This window comes from Vicugna pacos, chromosome 13 (assembly GCF_048564905.1).
Source record: "Vicugna pacos chromosome 13, VicPac4, whole genome shotgun sequence".
NCBI classification, from domain to species: domain Eukaryota; kingdom Metazoa; phylum Chordata; class Mammalia; order Artiodactyla; family Camelidae; genus Vicugna; species Vicugna pacos.
In genome coordinates, this window is record NC_132999.1 from 28153073 (window position 1) to 28169843 (window position 16771).

General features: G+C 48.1%; 1 protein-coding gene across 1 annotated transcript; it reads right to left on the bottom strand.

The window, feature by feature from the left end:
• Nucleotides 1–1813: 1813 nt before the first annotated feature.
• On the bottom strand, nt 1814–16747 carry MRPL37 (mitochondrial ribosomal protein L37). The gene is made up of 7 exons (XM_006200523.4): nt 16333–16747; nt 12731–12914; nt 12521–12636; nt 9633–9818; nt 7197–7354; nt 3944–4147; nt 1814–2038 (listed from the first exon to the last, which is right to left on the bottom strand). The coding sequence occupies exons 1-7, from the start codon at nt 16676–16678 to the stop codon at nt 1961–1963; spliced, it is 1272 nt and encodes a 423-aa protein (XP_006200585.1). The 5' UTR covers nt 16679–16747; the 3' UTR covers nt 1814–1960.
• Between the last annotated feature and the right edge of the window lie 24 nt (nt 16748–16771).

Below are 16771 nucleotides of genomic sequence, written 5' to 3' on the forward strand. Positions count from 1 at the left end.
ATGGCCTCCAGCTGGACTGTACAGTGGCCCTGCCAACTCGTCCTCCACACCCCCATAGAGTGTTCTTTAAAAAATCCCTTTGACTCAGCAATTCTGCTAGGCATGTATCCAGTGGCTGTGCTGGCAGAAGTACTGAGATACGTGAACAAGGATGCTCACTGCAGCATTATCTGTAGTAGCTAACAACTTGAAATAACCCAAATGTCCATCGATAGATATTAATGCAGCCGCTCAAAAGAACATAGCTCACAGGTGCTGATGTGGCAAGACACCACGAACCCAAGGTATTAGGTGAAGAAAAGGTGTAGAAGAGTCTATAAATAGGACACTAAGTAACGTGCACATGTGTCCTCATTATACATACACATTTTAATGGTGCTACGTAAGAAACTTGAAGCTGAGGTCACCCTTAGGGAAGACGACTAGAGTTGCTTGGGTGGGGTGACAACTTCTATATGGGGAAGCCTGAAATGCCTGGCATTCAAGGCCCCCCGAGAGCTAGCCCCACCCAGCCTCACTTCAACCTCCCTGCACTCCCCACTTCTAACCACTCCCCGCTGCCCCAGGATCCTTTGTGCCTCCCTGCTTTCGCACAACTGCTGCCTTCCCCCGTAACCCCTTGACACACCACCACCAGCTGTCTATCCTTTTCCTGGTAATCCGTCCTCCCACCCTGCCTCCCGCCCAGCCTACCTTATAAAGTGGAAGGGGCAAAACCTGAGGGTCAGACACATGGAGCTGGAAACAGCACTGTCATCCATGGAGGCGATGTGGACTTCCGGACCGCTCTTCAAAGCGGTCCTCCCGCAGCAGGAAGTACCCTGGCTGACTGCTCTCAGCAATCTTCCTGGAAATTGCGCTCAGCCCAACAAAGGCATGTCACCCAAGGTCTCGCCTGTGTTGGGAGCAGTGTCCCAAGGTCTTGCCTGTGTTGGGAGCAGTGTTATCCAATGACTGGTGAAAGGTCACCAATACCTGTAGGAAGGCTCAGCACCTCACCTCCGCGAGGGACAATTCTGCTTCAGGGTGCCCATGGAGCTGGGAACCGGCCGAGCCCTCAGGTGCAAATCCACTGAGCTCAGTCCCTCCTCCACCCAGTGCTGCTACCATCACTCCCTGCAGGTGCCAATCCTCAAGGTTCTCCCCAAACTTCCACCTGCAAACCTCTATCTCCATCTGGGGAGCTAACCTAAAACATCGGCTGCAAGACCTTCAGCAGTTCCCTATGGTACCTGAGCTTCCTCACCTGCAGGGCCCAGCACACAGAAGGCAGGCACTCCACACTTTTCTGGAATATGGAAATGACACATACCTTGCAAGGGTTGTGTGAGGATTTAACAAGCTGCTGTATGCAAGGTGCCTGGCCTAGAGCAGGGCTTGATGTCATTTGAACAGGTCAGCAGAAGCAGGGATGTACTCAGTTCATTAACCAGGATACTAGTGAGAAATCCACAAGGAATTTTCTTCAGTCATTGTGGAATGTGTCCACAATTTAAATAATCCCGTAAGAACCTAGTGACCATTACAGAGCACCAACTACGTGGCAGACAATACATATACACACTCTCTAATCTTCAAAACATGGTACGTCATGTCAGCCAGAAGCTTCAGATGAAGAAATTAAAACTCACAGAGATGAAGTGTCTTATCTCAAGTCACAAGATGGGCCACGGACAGAGCTGGGCTCAAGCTGGGGCAGGTCAGGCTCCAGGGCCGGGACTTGTGTGGAGGCAGGCTCACAGCGTGGACCTGCATGTGACTGTGCCTGTGGGTACCCCTCTGATGGCACCCCCATAACAAGCACAGACTGCAGTGCACCGGAAGGGCTCTTTATTGTCTGCACGCCCACCAGACACAGGAGCACGGCAGCTCCGGGCAGGCCCCAGGCACTACCCAGGACGCGGGACGCTCATGGGAGACAGGCAAGGATGGGGCTCCAGGCCTCAGAACGGTCCTTGGCTCACACAGCACCATGCAAATACAGAGCTAAAAACTTCCTGAAAGTCTCTGGCTGGAAACCAGTCGGTCCAACAGGTTCCTGGAAAGAACACAGCCCATTAGGATCCTGCTACTAGGTTTAATGGCAGCAATTACAACAAAGGTCGCTTTTATGTAAATCCTAAGTGCCTAGATAATAACTGTTTCTTTCTCTCATGACCAAGGAGGAGTGCTGCGGAGCTGGTGCCAAGAGATGCCAGAGGGCTGGGCGGGAGAGGAGGGTATGAAGCATCCCAGCACCTTCCAGCCATATCGTCTGCTGACATTGCCCGGATCCCTAATCCCTCTCACCTCAGCCACCACAAACGTTCTGTGGCCCCTCTTAATTCTCAAGGACAATAATCCCCTATTCATTCCGCACACATTTAACAGGCACCTTCTCTCTATCGGGGCTGTGCCCAGTGCTGGAAACCCAATAGTGACCTGAATCTGCCTCCTGCCTTCAAGGAGCTCACAGCCAGGTGTGCAAATAGTGATAATGAAAGGCAACAGGCCTCATAATGGAAGTAGGAAAAGGATGCTAAGAAAGCAGGGGGGAAAACAACACCGACTTTCATATGTGGAAGAGATCATGTATGAACAAGTCTTAAAGGGCGAGTAGAATGGGCCAGAAAGAAAAAAAAGAAAGGAGACTTCAGAGAGACCAGTACATGCACTGGTTCAGAGGCACAAATGAAGGCGGGAAGAGCAAGGGTCAGGCTGGAGCCCAGGGCCAGTGCCGGTGGAGGTGGAGTGGGTGGGGGAAGAGACAGGTGGGGGCAGGAGCCAGGGGAAGAGACAGGAAAGGAGGAGCCATATGATCAAAGCAGGACAGGCCAGCATTAAGTTACTATTCTGGAAGGAAGAGGCTGAAAGAGGGGGACCTGAAGACACAAAGGGGAGTGGGGAGACACAGCTGAGAGCAGAGACCTGGGGGTGGCTGGTGTGGCTGCGCAGGTGAAAGGCAACGAATGGTGTCTGGGGCCAAAGAGCAGGGCCCAGACCGGGAGGCATTTCAACAACATTGGAAGATACCAGACCTCACTACTCAACTAACATACCGGTAATGTTCAAAGGCTCAACTACTACTCCACTGAAGCAAAGCTGCTCAGGTTCTGTGTGGGACATGGGGCACAGCTAGTCAGTCACAGACCCAGAAGTTCCCCCACTGTTCTCTCACAACCCCCAGTCCTGCTTTGTCTCTTCAGAGCACTTATCACAGCCGGATATTGTACTCTGAGTGTAGATACTGTCACTGCCCCTGCACAGAAGACAGGCCTGGACTCTGTCAGCTGAGCACTGGAGGTGCAGCAGTGATGAGGCAATGGGAAGAATTCCCTATCTGTGGAATGAAATAAATGAACGCATCATTCACAGGCCCTGCCCAGGAGGGGCTCGGGGCTCAGGGCTCGGTCAGATGGAGGAGAACATGTAAACATACACCTACGGAGCAGCAGCCTGGCTGTGCTGTGATGGAGGAACCCGGGGGCCACGGGAACCCACCCGAGGCACTTAAGCAAGACGGAGATGGGGATGGTGAGTCTTTACGCTAAACCTGGAATGACAGAAGATGACCAGATGAAAGAGAAATGGGGGTCGGTGGGAGGGTGGGGGAGAGGGAGGAGGGCGCAAGAAGGAAGAAGCCTCCCCGTGAAAGGAGCAGCACCCACTAGGACCCTGAGCCACTCAGGCAGCAGCGCACACTGCTGGCGGGGAGGGGCTGGGTGTGGGGTGCAGAGGGAAGCGGGAGGAGAGGTGAAGAGCTTGGGGGGGGCCCAGGGTGGGAAGTGCTGTTTTAGGAGATGGGCAGGGCTGAGGTAGCTCTCCAGGCAGAGATCCTGAACATGAAGTTCCTGAAGCCAGGGCCCCACTCACAAGCATCCCTTCAACTCCAGCCCAGGCTCGCTCTGGGGAGGACGAGTCATGGCCGTGATCCAGTCACCAGGCTGAAGCCGGCTGGACTTACCACAACCACCTTCTTTTTGATCACGGGGCGACACCAAAAATGCTGATAGAGGAGCTGGTCTGAGTCCACCCAGACTAAATTCTTGACGCCCTCATCAGGGGCCAGATCTGTGGTGTTCAGCTGCAGCACCAGGAACTGGAAGACACGTCCATCAGTGCCCACGCTTTGCACGACTACCGGCTGCTCCAAAACCTTAGCATCGTTCTAAAGAGAAAAGGAGACAAGTAAATCAAGTAAGAAACAGTGGGATGTAAGGAACAGCACAAACCAGGAATCTAGTTCTCACCATTAAAACAATCCCCCACCCCATTGAGCGGTTTCCCCACAGGGCAACAAAAACAGAACTCAAAGCTCAGGGCACTGCCCAGGGTCAGGCCTCCTCGGCTGCACCCGGCCCGGCTCTGCCTGGCCTCAGATGCCTCGTGGCCCCAGGGTGCCTGCTCTTCAACTTGAGCACATTACAGTAACAATGTCTGCCACTGAGAGGCAATTACCAGGCACACTGCGCGGTACAGGAAGACGAGCTGGGAGGTTAATGACGGGAAGCCCCTCAAACTCATGGTGTTACCTGATGGTGGCAACAATGACGTCCATCAAACATTAACCGAGAGGGTCAATGTGTATAATACACACAACCTCATTCAGTTCCCACTCCACCTGATGGATGAGGCAACTGAGACTCAGTGAGGGAGTGGCCTGTCTGAAGTCACAACAGTGTGTGGCATCAGAAACCACACTGGCTAGCGCTAGAGCATGCACATTTCCATCTGTCCTATTCCTCAGAGTCTGGCGTCTTAGAATGCCCTAAGCCTGCACGTAGGCATCTCACCTGGGTTTGTTTCCGGCTCTCAGTATGTGTGAGATTCCTGAGTGTCCACACCAGCTATGTCAGCAGCAAGATTTCACCAATCAACACATTTTCTAATTCTCTCTTTTAATTAATGCAACTTGGTAATGGTAATAATACCAGCAGCCATTTACTGAAGGCCTCTCGTGTGCCAAGCGTTACACCAGTTTCACATAAACCTGCCTCTAATCTCATAAACCCAGTAGTATACTCCCACTTAACAGATGAAGAAACTGAGGTTCAAAGAGGTGATATAATTTGCTCATGGTTACCCATCAGGAATGAGCCAAGATCAGATCCCAGGCTATTAAATCACCTAAAATCCCACTGTCCTGGTTTATACCGAGTGCCCCATTGTATCTGATAGTAGCACCTGTCATTCTCAAGTGTCCCAGTTTGGATGACCAATCATGTTCATCCTACTGAGACTGTGGAGGCATCCAGTTTGGTGACTGCTATCCATTGGACAAAGATCCAATAGGCAGGTCCCATGAGGCAAAGAATCCTTGATTCAAAGATGCTGCCTACCTTCACCGCTCCAGGGCTGAATCTGATATTAGGAATAGCTAATATCAGACCTCAGTGTGGGCCACACTGGGACCGTTGGCCTTAGAAATACCTGTTCTTAGCTGCATGAGAAATAAATAAAAAGAAAAGTACCTCTAAGTGGTAGCTGAGAATTCTGTATTGACTCTTATCTCCCTCTACAGATCAATAAAACTGCAGGTAGTACATAAATTTCTCAGCAATTTTACCTTTTACACAGAGGCTCTTCCCATAATTGCTCAGCTTCACATCCCCAGGAATAATTTGTACCCAGAGGGGGTGGGGGAGGCCTCCTCTCCTACCCACCTGAGTGGCAATTAGCGATGGCGTTGCTACCCATTCTCTGATGGCAATAGCTGGCACAGAAACTACAATGAGCCTGCAGGCCTGGGAGCCGCCATGTGACTATCGCTGCCTCCCTCTCCTGCCCCTGAGTTGGGAGACAGTACATCCTTTGAAGCCGGAGGGATCAGGGCTCCAATGCTTGCTTCCCTACTCATTAGCTGTGGGATCTTGGGCAAGCTACCTAATCTTCTAGGGCCTCAGAAAGTATACTGTCAGAGAATGGGAATTAAGATAACCTTTCAAGGACTGGGAAGACACAGGTCACATAAAGATATGACAGCTGCTAATCTCTTAGCTGTATGACCTTGGGGAAGTTACTGGAGCCTCCCTGAGCCTGTTTCTTCATCTGTAAAGTGAAGCTAACAGTATCTGCTACAGGGGGTTACTATAAGGATTAAATAACGCAATGGTTCTCGAATTTCAGTGCAGCGGTTTTCAAACTTAGCTTGTACCAGCATTACCTGAAGGGCTTGTTAAAACACTGTCTGCCAGGCCGCACCCCCAGAGTCTCTGATACAGTACGTTCCTAGGTGATGTTCACACTGCTGATCCAGGACCATATTTTAAGAACCACTGACATAAGGAGTCCTAATGAAATGTCTTGCATATAGTAGATGCTCAATATAGGCAAGGTCCATTCTACTCCCCATCTCACTTGGCTAACCACACCATCCCAACCCCACCTAGTTCCTAGACTGAGTAGGATGGGAAACAGAACATTTCGAATTTCATCTCTCTTGCAGGAGAGCCTCAGGCTCTAACCAAGACCTGGGAGCCTGAAAGCAGCTTTCAAAACCATTCCAGCCCCCACCCCTCAACACACACACAAAACCAGAGATCCAGTGTCCCATGCTTGGGGGCTTCCTTATTGCCACTCCCCACCCCAAAAACCTTTGTCCCGATCATGGGACAGCACTGTGTGACAACCACTCAGCCTGCATTCTACACCTTCTAGAGCCCTGAGACTTCCTATTAAAATCAAGGGGCTATCGCCAAGTGGCATCTTGGATCCCCAGAATCTTTCTTGAGTTGGCAGTCAGGTCTGGATCATCTCTACTGCATCACTTCCTCCTGCCTAACCAATAGAGCCTGGGGCTCCATCTCCGATACTAGAGAACTGAGGCAGTGTGCTGGAGCACAGATAACTGAAGCCTTAGGAGTTGGGTCTACCTGGTCCTAATACTTTCTCCACCACTTACTGCTGTGTTTTGCTGGACAAGCTTCTTAGCCTCCCTGGGACTCAAAGACATAATCTGAAAAATGGGGATCACGCTGAGATCGTGTGGGGTACTGTGATCAACAAATGAGGCATCTTATATAAAAGACAGGCACATCATAGGCCACGAGCAGACGGCAGTTCATCTCTGTAGGATGAATGGAAGCAGCTCTCCTAAAACTCCTCAGTTGAGCAAAAAACCCCTCCATGCCTCCTTGCCTCCTTTCCTCCTTTGAGCAGTCTAAGGCAGGAGAGCAATACAATGTAAGGCAGCTTGGTGGTCTTCTCCACATACATACCCCATAGAGGAGCCGGGCCTGAGTCAGGGCACAGCCAAAGGCAAACAGGATCATCTTGGCCCGCAGCTGAACTGGTTGAAAGCGGTGTTGTTGTAAATTGGATGACTCCAGGAAATACAGGGTGTGGGGATAAGGATAAGGATAACCCTCTAGGAATCCTGCAAGATACGTAATCATGTGAGGGGTGGAAAAGATTAATCAGCCTTCCCCAAAGCCTTAGGAAAGTCACCCCATCTAAGCTCAGTGCCAGGCACTACAGAAACTCAGTACAGGCAGATACTATCACCACAGCTCAGGGGCTGGCAAACGTCAACCTGCTGGCCTCATCTGGCCCCAGACTGTTTCAGAAAATAAAACTTTACTATAGCACACCACCACCCACTCATTTACATACATCTATTAAGTAGCTGTGACAGATGCCATATGTGGCCTGCAAAACCTAAAATACTATTTGGTTCTTTATAAAGGATGCTTGTCAAACTGTTACAGGTGATTCTTGCAGGCTAGCTCTAACTCCATCCTGTTCTTATTCATTCAAGCACACAGATGACAGTGATATTAGAAGGATAACTTGAAATCTATGGTGACTATTTTTTTAAAAAAATCAAATCATTTGCAAAATTGAATACTTTATGATTAATAACAAATGACTTGTTCATACCTCACAACACTGTGCTGAGATTTTTTTTTTAGTTGTTGTGTGTGTGCTTTTTAATTGACGGTCCCTTACTGGTCCTGCTTCCATAAGTGGCTATGACCATGGGAAAAGGGGAGGGGACTCAGGCAGCGGGGAGGGGTGATCTCCACAACATTCCATTTACACACAGAACTAAACAGACAAGTACAGAGTCACTATCAGAAGATGGCAGCACAGGAAAGGGGAAGAACAGGTGGGGAACTGGGGTGTCATTAAAAAATACAGGCCCCCCAAAACAGGGGTTGCCTGGGGGAACGTGGTCTGCTTCAAGCCAAAAGGAATCAGAAGAGCAAAAGTGGTTTGGGAAGGCCAGAACTATCAGGGTGGAAGGGAGGAGAAGGAAGGTCTAGGAGGCGAGGGGATTCAGCACTTGTTCATCTCAGCCACCACCCAGCCTGGTCAGCATTCTCTTCCCCTGCATGGCCATGAGTAAACCATTGGAGGCTGGAGGTGTCTAGAATGAGTGACCTGGATTAGTGAAAGTAGGTGAAAAGGAGGACGAGAGAGGCTGGGAAAATCCCAGAGAACACTACTTAAAAGAGAGACACGATTTGCCCGCCTGCCTCAGTGCCTCAGCATGTGTGAGTGCCCAACACTCAGCACTCGCTCTGCGCCAAACTCCAAGACAGGTACCAGGAACACAGGCCCTGCCGAGCCTGCCACTGCCAGTGAGGAGCTCACCAAGTCTAAAAGGAAGACAGACAAGAAAACTGACAGAATCCATACAGAGGGACACATCAAGACACAAGGGGAGTCAAGGGCTGTGCGAGGATGGAAAAAAGTCCCCTGACCAGACAGGAAGGTCGCAGAGCATTTCTGGAAAGAAGTGAGTCCTCCGATGAACTGTGAAAGGTGGGAAGTTACTAAGCTGAAGAGAAAAAGCAGTAAATGTCAAAAGTGCAAGCAGAGGGAAGAGGAAGTGCTGAAGCCTGGTGGTGAGAAAAGGCACCGTGAATAAATGGGCTTGTGGGGAACAGAAAGATGAGGCTGGAGAAAGGGGCAGATGGCAGATGCGAAGGCCCTTGGGTGATAAGCTAAGGAATTCAAACTTTATCCAACATGCAATGGGGGGGAGGGGGTGGGGAGCCATGGGATTAAATTTTAGAAAGGCTACTCTGAAATCGTGAACTAGGGGGACTGGAGAGAACCTAGCCTGGGTTAGACTAACCAGCTGAGAGACTGTGGTAGTAGGCTGGGTGAGACAGTAGGCACTGACCAAGGTTGTGGTTGAAATGAAGAGGTTATGGAGGAGGGTGCCACAATTCAGGACTAAGTGGATGGCAGGAGCTGCAGGCCTGCCCAGCCTGACTCCCTATTTCTGTCTGGGCTCCCTGGGTCGGTGGCAGTGCGCTGTTCGATGGAGATGGGATAAAGAGCCCTGTTCAAGGACTGTGGGGCTTCCTCAGTCCTAGTAGGAGGTTGGCCAGAGTTTACAGAGTGCACAGAGAGGGGGTGTCTTTCAAGGGATCTACGAATAAAGGAAACATTTGATGCCTGTCAAGCCACCCATTGATGTAACGGAATTACTTCTCAGGGCTCAAAAGTAAAGTCAGCCCTTTGAGCAAATCACTTAACCTCCCTGAGTCTCAGTTTCCTTACCTATAAAATCGGGTTAACAGTACCTGTCTCACCAGCCTTAGGAGAAAATGCACCAGAAGTACTCAATACATCCTCTCTCTTCAGAACCAGCTTGTCCCCCATTTCCATAATGCCTAAAAGTCAAAGACTTTGATACTGACCTGTGTCATCATTCACATCGTAAACGTTGCACTCTTGAAGACCCATAGTGGGAGATACGGGATAGAAGGTCTCAAGAACATGATTCTTAGTAGCTTCCACCTCCTCTCTGGAGGCGATAGGGGGCAGAGGATCCTTGGCATTCAGCTGAGCTCTGCTAGAACCACGGACCTGAAGAAGAACAGACTCTAAAAGCAGAGAAAGACAGTTAGTCCAACATGGTCTAAAGCCTTAGCGCAGCAAAGTCTAAGGCTTTCCTCCTGCCATGCTCAAGTCTTTCAAAGCCTTCCTAACTGATCAGCCTCATCACAAAAAAAAAACTTCCATTAAAGTGCTAATCCTGAGAGGTTTGACCAATGCACTCTTCTTCCCATGTTCCTTTTCTAATGAACCCTGAGGACTGGTGATCTCTGAGTTCAGGGCCGCTCCACACAGATCTTCCCAAGCATCTGCTCTAAACTGGGGACGCAGAAATGAGTGAGAGTAATTCTCTGCTCTCAAGGAGCTGGCCAGGGAGTGACTGCTACAACAAAAGTAGGAACAACTTTGGAGATAGTGGAGGTAGGGAAAACTGACCTCCTCTGGGACGCCTGGGGAGCTTCCTGAAAGAGGCAATGCCTTTAAACTAGGTTTTGAAAGACAGATAAGAGCAGAGCTTCTCAACTTTGGCACTGTTCACATTTTGAACCAGACCATTCTTTGCCGAGAGAGGCTGTCCTGTGGACTATAGATGTCTGGCAGCAGCCCTGGCCTCTACCCACTAGATGCCAGCAGAACCTCTACTACCCACCCTGGCCCTGCTTCATTACCAAAAAAAAAATGCCTCCACACAATGCCAAATCTCCCCTAGAGGGCAAAACTGCCCTTGGTTGAAACCTGCTGGGTAAGAGTTTGCCAGGCAAAGAAAAGGGAGGAAAACTATTCTAGTGAAGGAGCAACAGCAGGTGCTGGGTGCTGTTCCACAGCAGAGTTTAGGTAAGTAAGTCCGGGTGACAAGAGGAAGGAGGAATGGAGAGAGAGAGAAGTACTGAGACTAGAGGCTGAGGAGAAAGGCTACTAAGCCCAGGAAAAGGGCCAGATTGTCCTCAACCACTGAGACTGAAAAATATCGAGCCAGTCAGAAAGCTTCACTTAAGTTGAATGTGCATATTTGCTACATGGAGACACAGGTGTGTGAGGAAACAAATTCACACCTGACTAGACAGCAAGGCTGCCGCTGTGAACGTGTGTAGGTGCCCTTTACAGAGGTCCCCTTGGAGGCCGAACACCATCTGGAAAGACTCCTGGAGAATGGCCTCCTGAGGATTCTCTGGCAAATCTTCCTCTGAAGGTGCTTGGGTTTTGAGAAATACAAACCAAACATTACAAATCACAGCGTGATGGTAACTTACCAGGACTGATGATTCTATATGTCTAACAACTGGTTTGGCCAACAGCACTGTCACTTAATTAGCATGTGTCCTCCCTTATTGGTTATGCAAAAGAAGGATACTACATCTGTGGATGAATAAACTCTGATTCGCATGTTAAAACACATCATGCCGACACCTCAAGAACATTTTCTCAAGTATTTCCTGTTTCCTCACATATAATCTGTAAGGAAGATAAATGTGCCTGAACCTCTCCTAACCTTGGGTTTTAGATTCTCCCCACAGACCATTCTACTGTGGTTTCCAATTCAATTCCCTCCACATCCCTCCTCCAGTGACAGCTCCAAATGGGGCAGTTTAATTAGAGGTAATACTTGATAATGGGCCAACAAGTACTCCTCTATTAATGAGGCTCACTAATTTCCTTAGTGGTGCCATTACCTCTGCAAAGTTGACTCCTTGCCAGGAAGTCCATACTCAAAGGGGCAAGCTGGAGAAATAAGACCAAGCAGATGTTCTGAAAATCCCAAACCGTCCCACAGCTGGTTCCCCTGCTCCAGGATTCCACCAAATAGACACCTGTGTACTCGGAACACCCCTGCCTGAAACACCTGAAATTTGGTATTCATTCACCTGTTCCTTCAGTCCGCACCTATTGGGTGCCATGAACTGTCAGACACTATGGACAAAAATGAAGAAGACCCAGTCCTTGTCATCAGCTCACAGTTTACTGGAGCAGACAGAAACGGTACTAGATAATTATAATATAATATAATGTGTGCTATAATAAAAACAGGCATATGGGCACAAGGAGCACAGAGGAGGAAGAACTAACCTGTGGATTTACACAGTAAAGGGGCCTGAGCTGAGTGTGCAGAGTAGTAGAATTTAGTCAAGTGAGGAAAGTAGAAAAGAGCACTCCAGACAGACTATACAGAACATACAAAGGCACATAAAGCTTGATGCCAAAAAGCTGCAAGTGGCTAAGTGTGAATTTGGGAATGGGGGTGGGGGCAGTAGAGCAGAAGATAAGACTAGAAAGACTGGGTGGACGCCAAATTACAGAGGACCTTGGATAGTACGATGAATGGTTAAGCTACTGGGAGACAGTAAAGGATCCGAAACAGGGAAGGGACATAACATGACTTGCACTTTAGAAAGATCACTCTAGCAGCTCTGTGGAAAATGGATTCAGAAAAGGAGAAAAGTAAGAATGGGGTACAATAGAATATGAGCTTTGCGAGCCCAGAAACTGTGTTTTATTACTTCCTCACTTCAACTTTTAGGGCCTTAGAAGCACTTAATAAAGAGAATTAAGTCTTGGAAAGAAGTGAGTGAAAACAAAAAAGGCTGGGCTATGGCTAACGACATTGAGGATGTATCTGAGCCACAAAACTGGACCATGACAAAGAGAGTGAGAACAGGTATGGCAGCAGGGAAGGGAATACAAGCTGGTGGTGAGGCCAAGAGTAGAAAGATAAGGAACAGAATGAGGCTTTCTGGTATACAGGATGACCAACCTCGATTCCAGGTGGTGGATAACAAGCTGTTTTGGGCACAGATCCGCCTGGCCAGAGAAGGATGCTTGATGATCTGGGATTTACAGAGCTGTATCAGACTGTCCACAATAACTGGGCTTAAATGAAAGAAGAAACGTTTGGAGAAGTTAAGCAACAGGCTGATTCCAAGATCCATCAGTTGTAAACCTTACTGACTTGGGGGAAACTTACCAGTATGTCTCTCTCTTGGGGATGTCTTCAGTAGAGTGCCAGAGACGAGCATGAGAGATCACGTTCAGAACGCGTTCATCCTGGTTCTCTATGTGGTTCCTGGGATCACGAGCAAGGCTCAGCACTTTCTCAGGAAGGCCTTCTATTAACTTGGTCTTGGTAAGCCAGAGGGCCTGCTTTACACCTTTAGGGTAATCAGTTACAAAAAAACAAAAATTAAAAAAAAAGAACGATTCAGGAAGAGATGCTTAAGTTTGCCAGGTAGCATCTTGGGGAAAAGGCAGCTTCAAGGGGTCAGAACAAAGAATAAAGAGTGGAAGCAAGGAGAACCACATTTCAACTCAGCTTCAGGAATGACTATCTACTTAAGGACAGCTAACAGTTGACTGAGGTGTAACGAGTACTTGCCGCAGGAGGAATTCAAACAGCCGCTAAGATGGCTGAGGTCATGAGGCTGAATCTTGCAAAGGTCTGTCTGTTGCCTACAGGATTCAGACAGACCCTAAAACCTAGATCCTTTCTGTAAACCCCAGTCCCTGACTGAAAAAGCTCATGTCTGCCAAATACGCTTCCTTAGATGTCAGCCCAGGATAAAGCCCACACTGATATATCAAGGGAAAGAAACTTTTGGAAATAACTTTCGGATCACGAATAACTTGAGGACCCCTGAGTTTGGGAGCACTTAGATAATTTTTCACATCTCATCTAACTCTGAGATTCTATAACAAGTTATTTTATAAGCAAATTTTTATATGAAGAAGCCCTATGAAACACACTGCTGTATTTGTGAAAAGAATCACACTTAGGATGTTGTTTAATTTATTACAGAGCGTCCTGCTTGAGACCATCTGAACTTCTCCCTGGCCTCAGTACAGGAAGGTTGGGCTTTTCCTGGGTAGAGAACTGTTTCATCTTCTGGATATGGTGAACTGTAAAACTCAAAATGTTCTTCTCTATTCCAATGGTCAATAAACTTCTTAAAGGACCAGATAGTAAATATTTTCAGCTTTCGGGCCACACAATCTTTGTCACAACTACTCAACTCGGCTATTATAGCACAGAAGCAGCCACAGGCAATAAGTAAATAAGTGGGCATGGTTTGTTCTTATAAAACTATAGAAACAGGCAATGGGCCTAGTCAGCTGACCCCATCTTGTACCATTTGTTGAGTGTTAGCAAGCTGAGGGTCAACTTTGGGTCTCTCCTGTATCAAATACATCACATACAGCCTTTTCGTATTAACCTCATTGTTTCATTGTTCCTTTGTTCTGATTCCCTCAGCTATCTATTTTTAATTTAATCCGGCCGTGCTGTAAAATTTATGTAAGATGCCCAAAATACTTTTCAGGACAAGGAGTATAAATAAACTAAAATAGATTTGATTCAAACTGGTTAATCTTTAAAAATTAAACTAATTTAAATCCCCTACTCAGCGGGATGGGCTGTTGTGCCAGGCACAACTCCCTTGCTTCACTTTCCCCCAATCTTACTTCCCTAAAGGAGGGTCAGGCACAGACTGAGGAACCTAAATACTACCTTAAGTCCACAAACCAGTCTGCTACCCTCAGATCAAAGTTAACACTGCATTCTTTTTAATGACTGTGCCCATCAGTAGACAGAATTCTGGTGACTGCTTTGGTTGGCAGGCTACTTACCCCAGCTAGAAAAAGACCACTCTGACTCAGGGACCTATCTTCATTTGAAAAACTATGTCTCGGGGAGAGGATAGAGCTCAGTGGTAGAGCGTGTGCTTAGCATGCACAAGGTCCTGGGTTCAATCCTGGGTACCTCCATTATAAATAAATAATAAAAACCTAATGACTGCCCCGCCAAAAAAAAAAAAAAAAAAAAACCCAAAACCTATGTCTCGGATTAAAGGAACCTAGGACATGGGGGAAACAACCTCAGACAATTTCTTTTGTGGTGATAAATGAAAGGCAATGAGACTTTTCAGTTTAAGGCTCACAAGAGATCAGAAACACAAATATTTAGAAATGTAACTACCAGATTTTGTGGTACAGGAGAAAGAACCCTGGACTAGGGGTCAGATGACTTGAGTTTTAGTCCCAACTCTGCCACTGTTCCTTAAATTTGAAAATGGATTAAATACTAAGATTTTATGGTTCACTATTAATAATATGTAATAGAGCTGCTATTTACTGCACGTTGCCATCTACCCTTTACCAGGAGCTTTATCTTCAAATTGGATGTGACTTTAGGGAATGGAGGATGAAACTCAAGAGAGACTAAGGAAACTTGTATCAAGTCCCATACTTCGTAAGCTATGGAGCTGGAAGGAGAACCGGGGTCTACGTTAAAGCCCAAGATCTCTCCATTACCCTAATCTGCTTCTCTAGCCCTTATCTTGCAGAGTTTTATTATAGACTTTACAGAACCTCTCAGCATATGGTCAAAGCATAGGGTATGTCTTCAGCCAAGTCAAACGAGTTAATCTTAACTTCTAAAATATCAGTACAATTCATCCACATGGTAATGTTACCAGGGTCCCTCAGGGTGCCAAGTCTTGTGAAGTCCTTCACAACACCCTGTGAGGACACGAAGTATTTAAGGGCTGGAAAACCAGCTTTCAGGAATGGGTTTGAGCAGCTTAAGAGGCTGGCTGGTTGACTTAAGTTTTCTTCAAACCTAGGATTTATTCTCTGCCTGTCTCCAAATCCTGCCAGGTCTCTTTCTTCCCTAATTACTCATTGGGAAATTCTGCTCCCACTTACCTGGACCATTTTGTGTTTTCAAGACCTGCCCTAACCTCATCCTAATTTAGGGACTAAGGAAGAATGAGGTGGAAAAATGGGTAAAAGGCTTCTCAATACATAAGCCCTCACTCCCTTAATTCCCTGCTACTGAATCTGGAAAATAATTTCTGGTCCTGCCCTAGACATACAGATGGTTTTGGCTAAAGTCATTTTAACCTGTTCTTAGTGAAAGTGAAAGGGAGCAGAAGTGCTAAAAGACTAGACAATTTTTAGGTCCGGATCCTTTCCTTGAAAACATCTCAGCTCTGACTTTTGACAAAGAACATTGACCTAGGAAACCACAGGTGTAGCCCTGGCTTCACTAGTAACCCACAGTGCACCTGGGAGCAAATCACGGGCAAATCACCTTCTCTGTCACAATTACCGATCTGTGAGATGAGGTAATAGGCATGCAGATTAAGCACTCTTTCTGTTGTCTCTGCGCGATAACCCACCTCCATCTAGTTCTCAAATATACAGTTACATCTCCAGTGTGTTAAGAGCTGAGTCAATGTAGACCACCTTTACAAAACCACTCATTTCACAGGAAATGGAGATTCAGGAAGCTTCAGCCACTTGCGCAAAATCACAGAGTGAAAGGCAGGGCTAGACCTAGAAATCAGGTCTTTCTATTTGGCCACTAAAACTCTAGTACCCCCTCACACATGCAGCTGTTTACATCCCACTTAATCCTGACAACTCTCAGAAGATGGAAATCAATGTCGGACCCATTTCGCAGAAGAAACTGAGACCCTCAAGAGTTTTAAAGTTCTGCCCATAGCCACAGAAGGTCGGGGTCAGTGCTGGGTAGATATACAAGGTCCCCTCCCTCCCATCCTGGGGCCTCACCCTCGAGAAGGCGGCAACGCTGGTGGAAGATGTAGCAGGCCTGGTCGTTGTACAGCGGGTGCTCGTGAAGAGGCGGCAAGCGGCGAAATTTTGGGTGCGTCCAGCCAGGGTCCCAGGGCGGGAAAACTGGCCGCGCTAGCCCGGGCATAAAGTGCATCTTCCCCGCGTAGGTGATGGGCTCCAATCCAGGTATCTCGTACACCCTATCCGGTGGAGGACGCTCCGGCTTCCGCGTGGAGCGCACGCCCCACTCGTACGCTCCGCGTCTCGGGGCTCCGCAGCCCCCAAGGCCGAGCCGCCCGGAGCCAGCCAGCGCCCGCCTTGCAGGCCCCGAAGCCAACGCCATACCGAGCTGATCTCAAGATCCCCACCAGGACGCTGCCATCTTCCCGCGCGCAAGGCCTGCTGGGAACGAGAGGGGCTGGACGCCAAGCCTCGT

Excerpts from the sequence above, each read along its gene's own strand:
- MRPL37 (XM_006200523.4), bottom strand. The coding sequence starts at position 16,678 with ATGGCGTTGGCTTCGGGGCCTGCAAGGCGGGCGCTGGCTGGCTCCGGG. Across the intron at positions 9,819-12,520 it reads ATCCACCACCTGGAATCGAG|AGTCTGTTCTTCTTCAGGTC; the intron begins GTTGGTCATCCT and ends CTCTGCTTTTAG. Across the intron at positions 2,039-3,943 it reads TCAAAAAGAAGGTGGTTGTG|GAACCTGTTGGACCGACTGG; the intron begins GTAAGTCCAGCC and ends TGTTCTTTCCAG.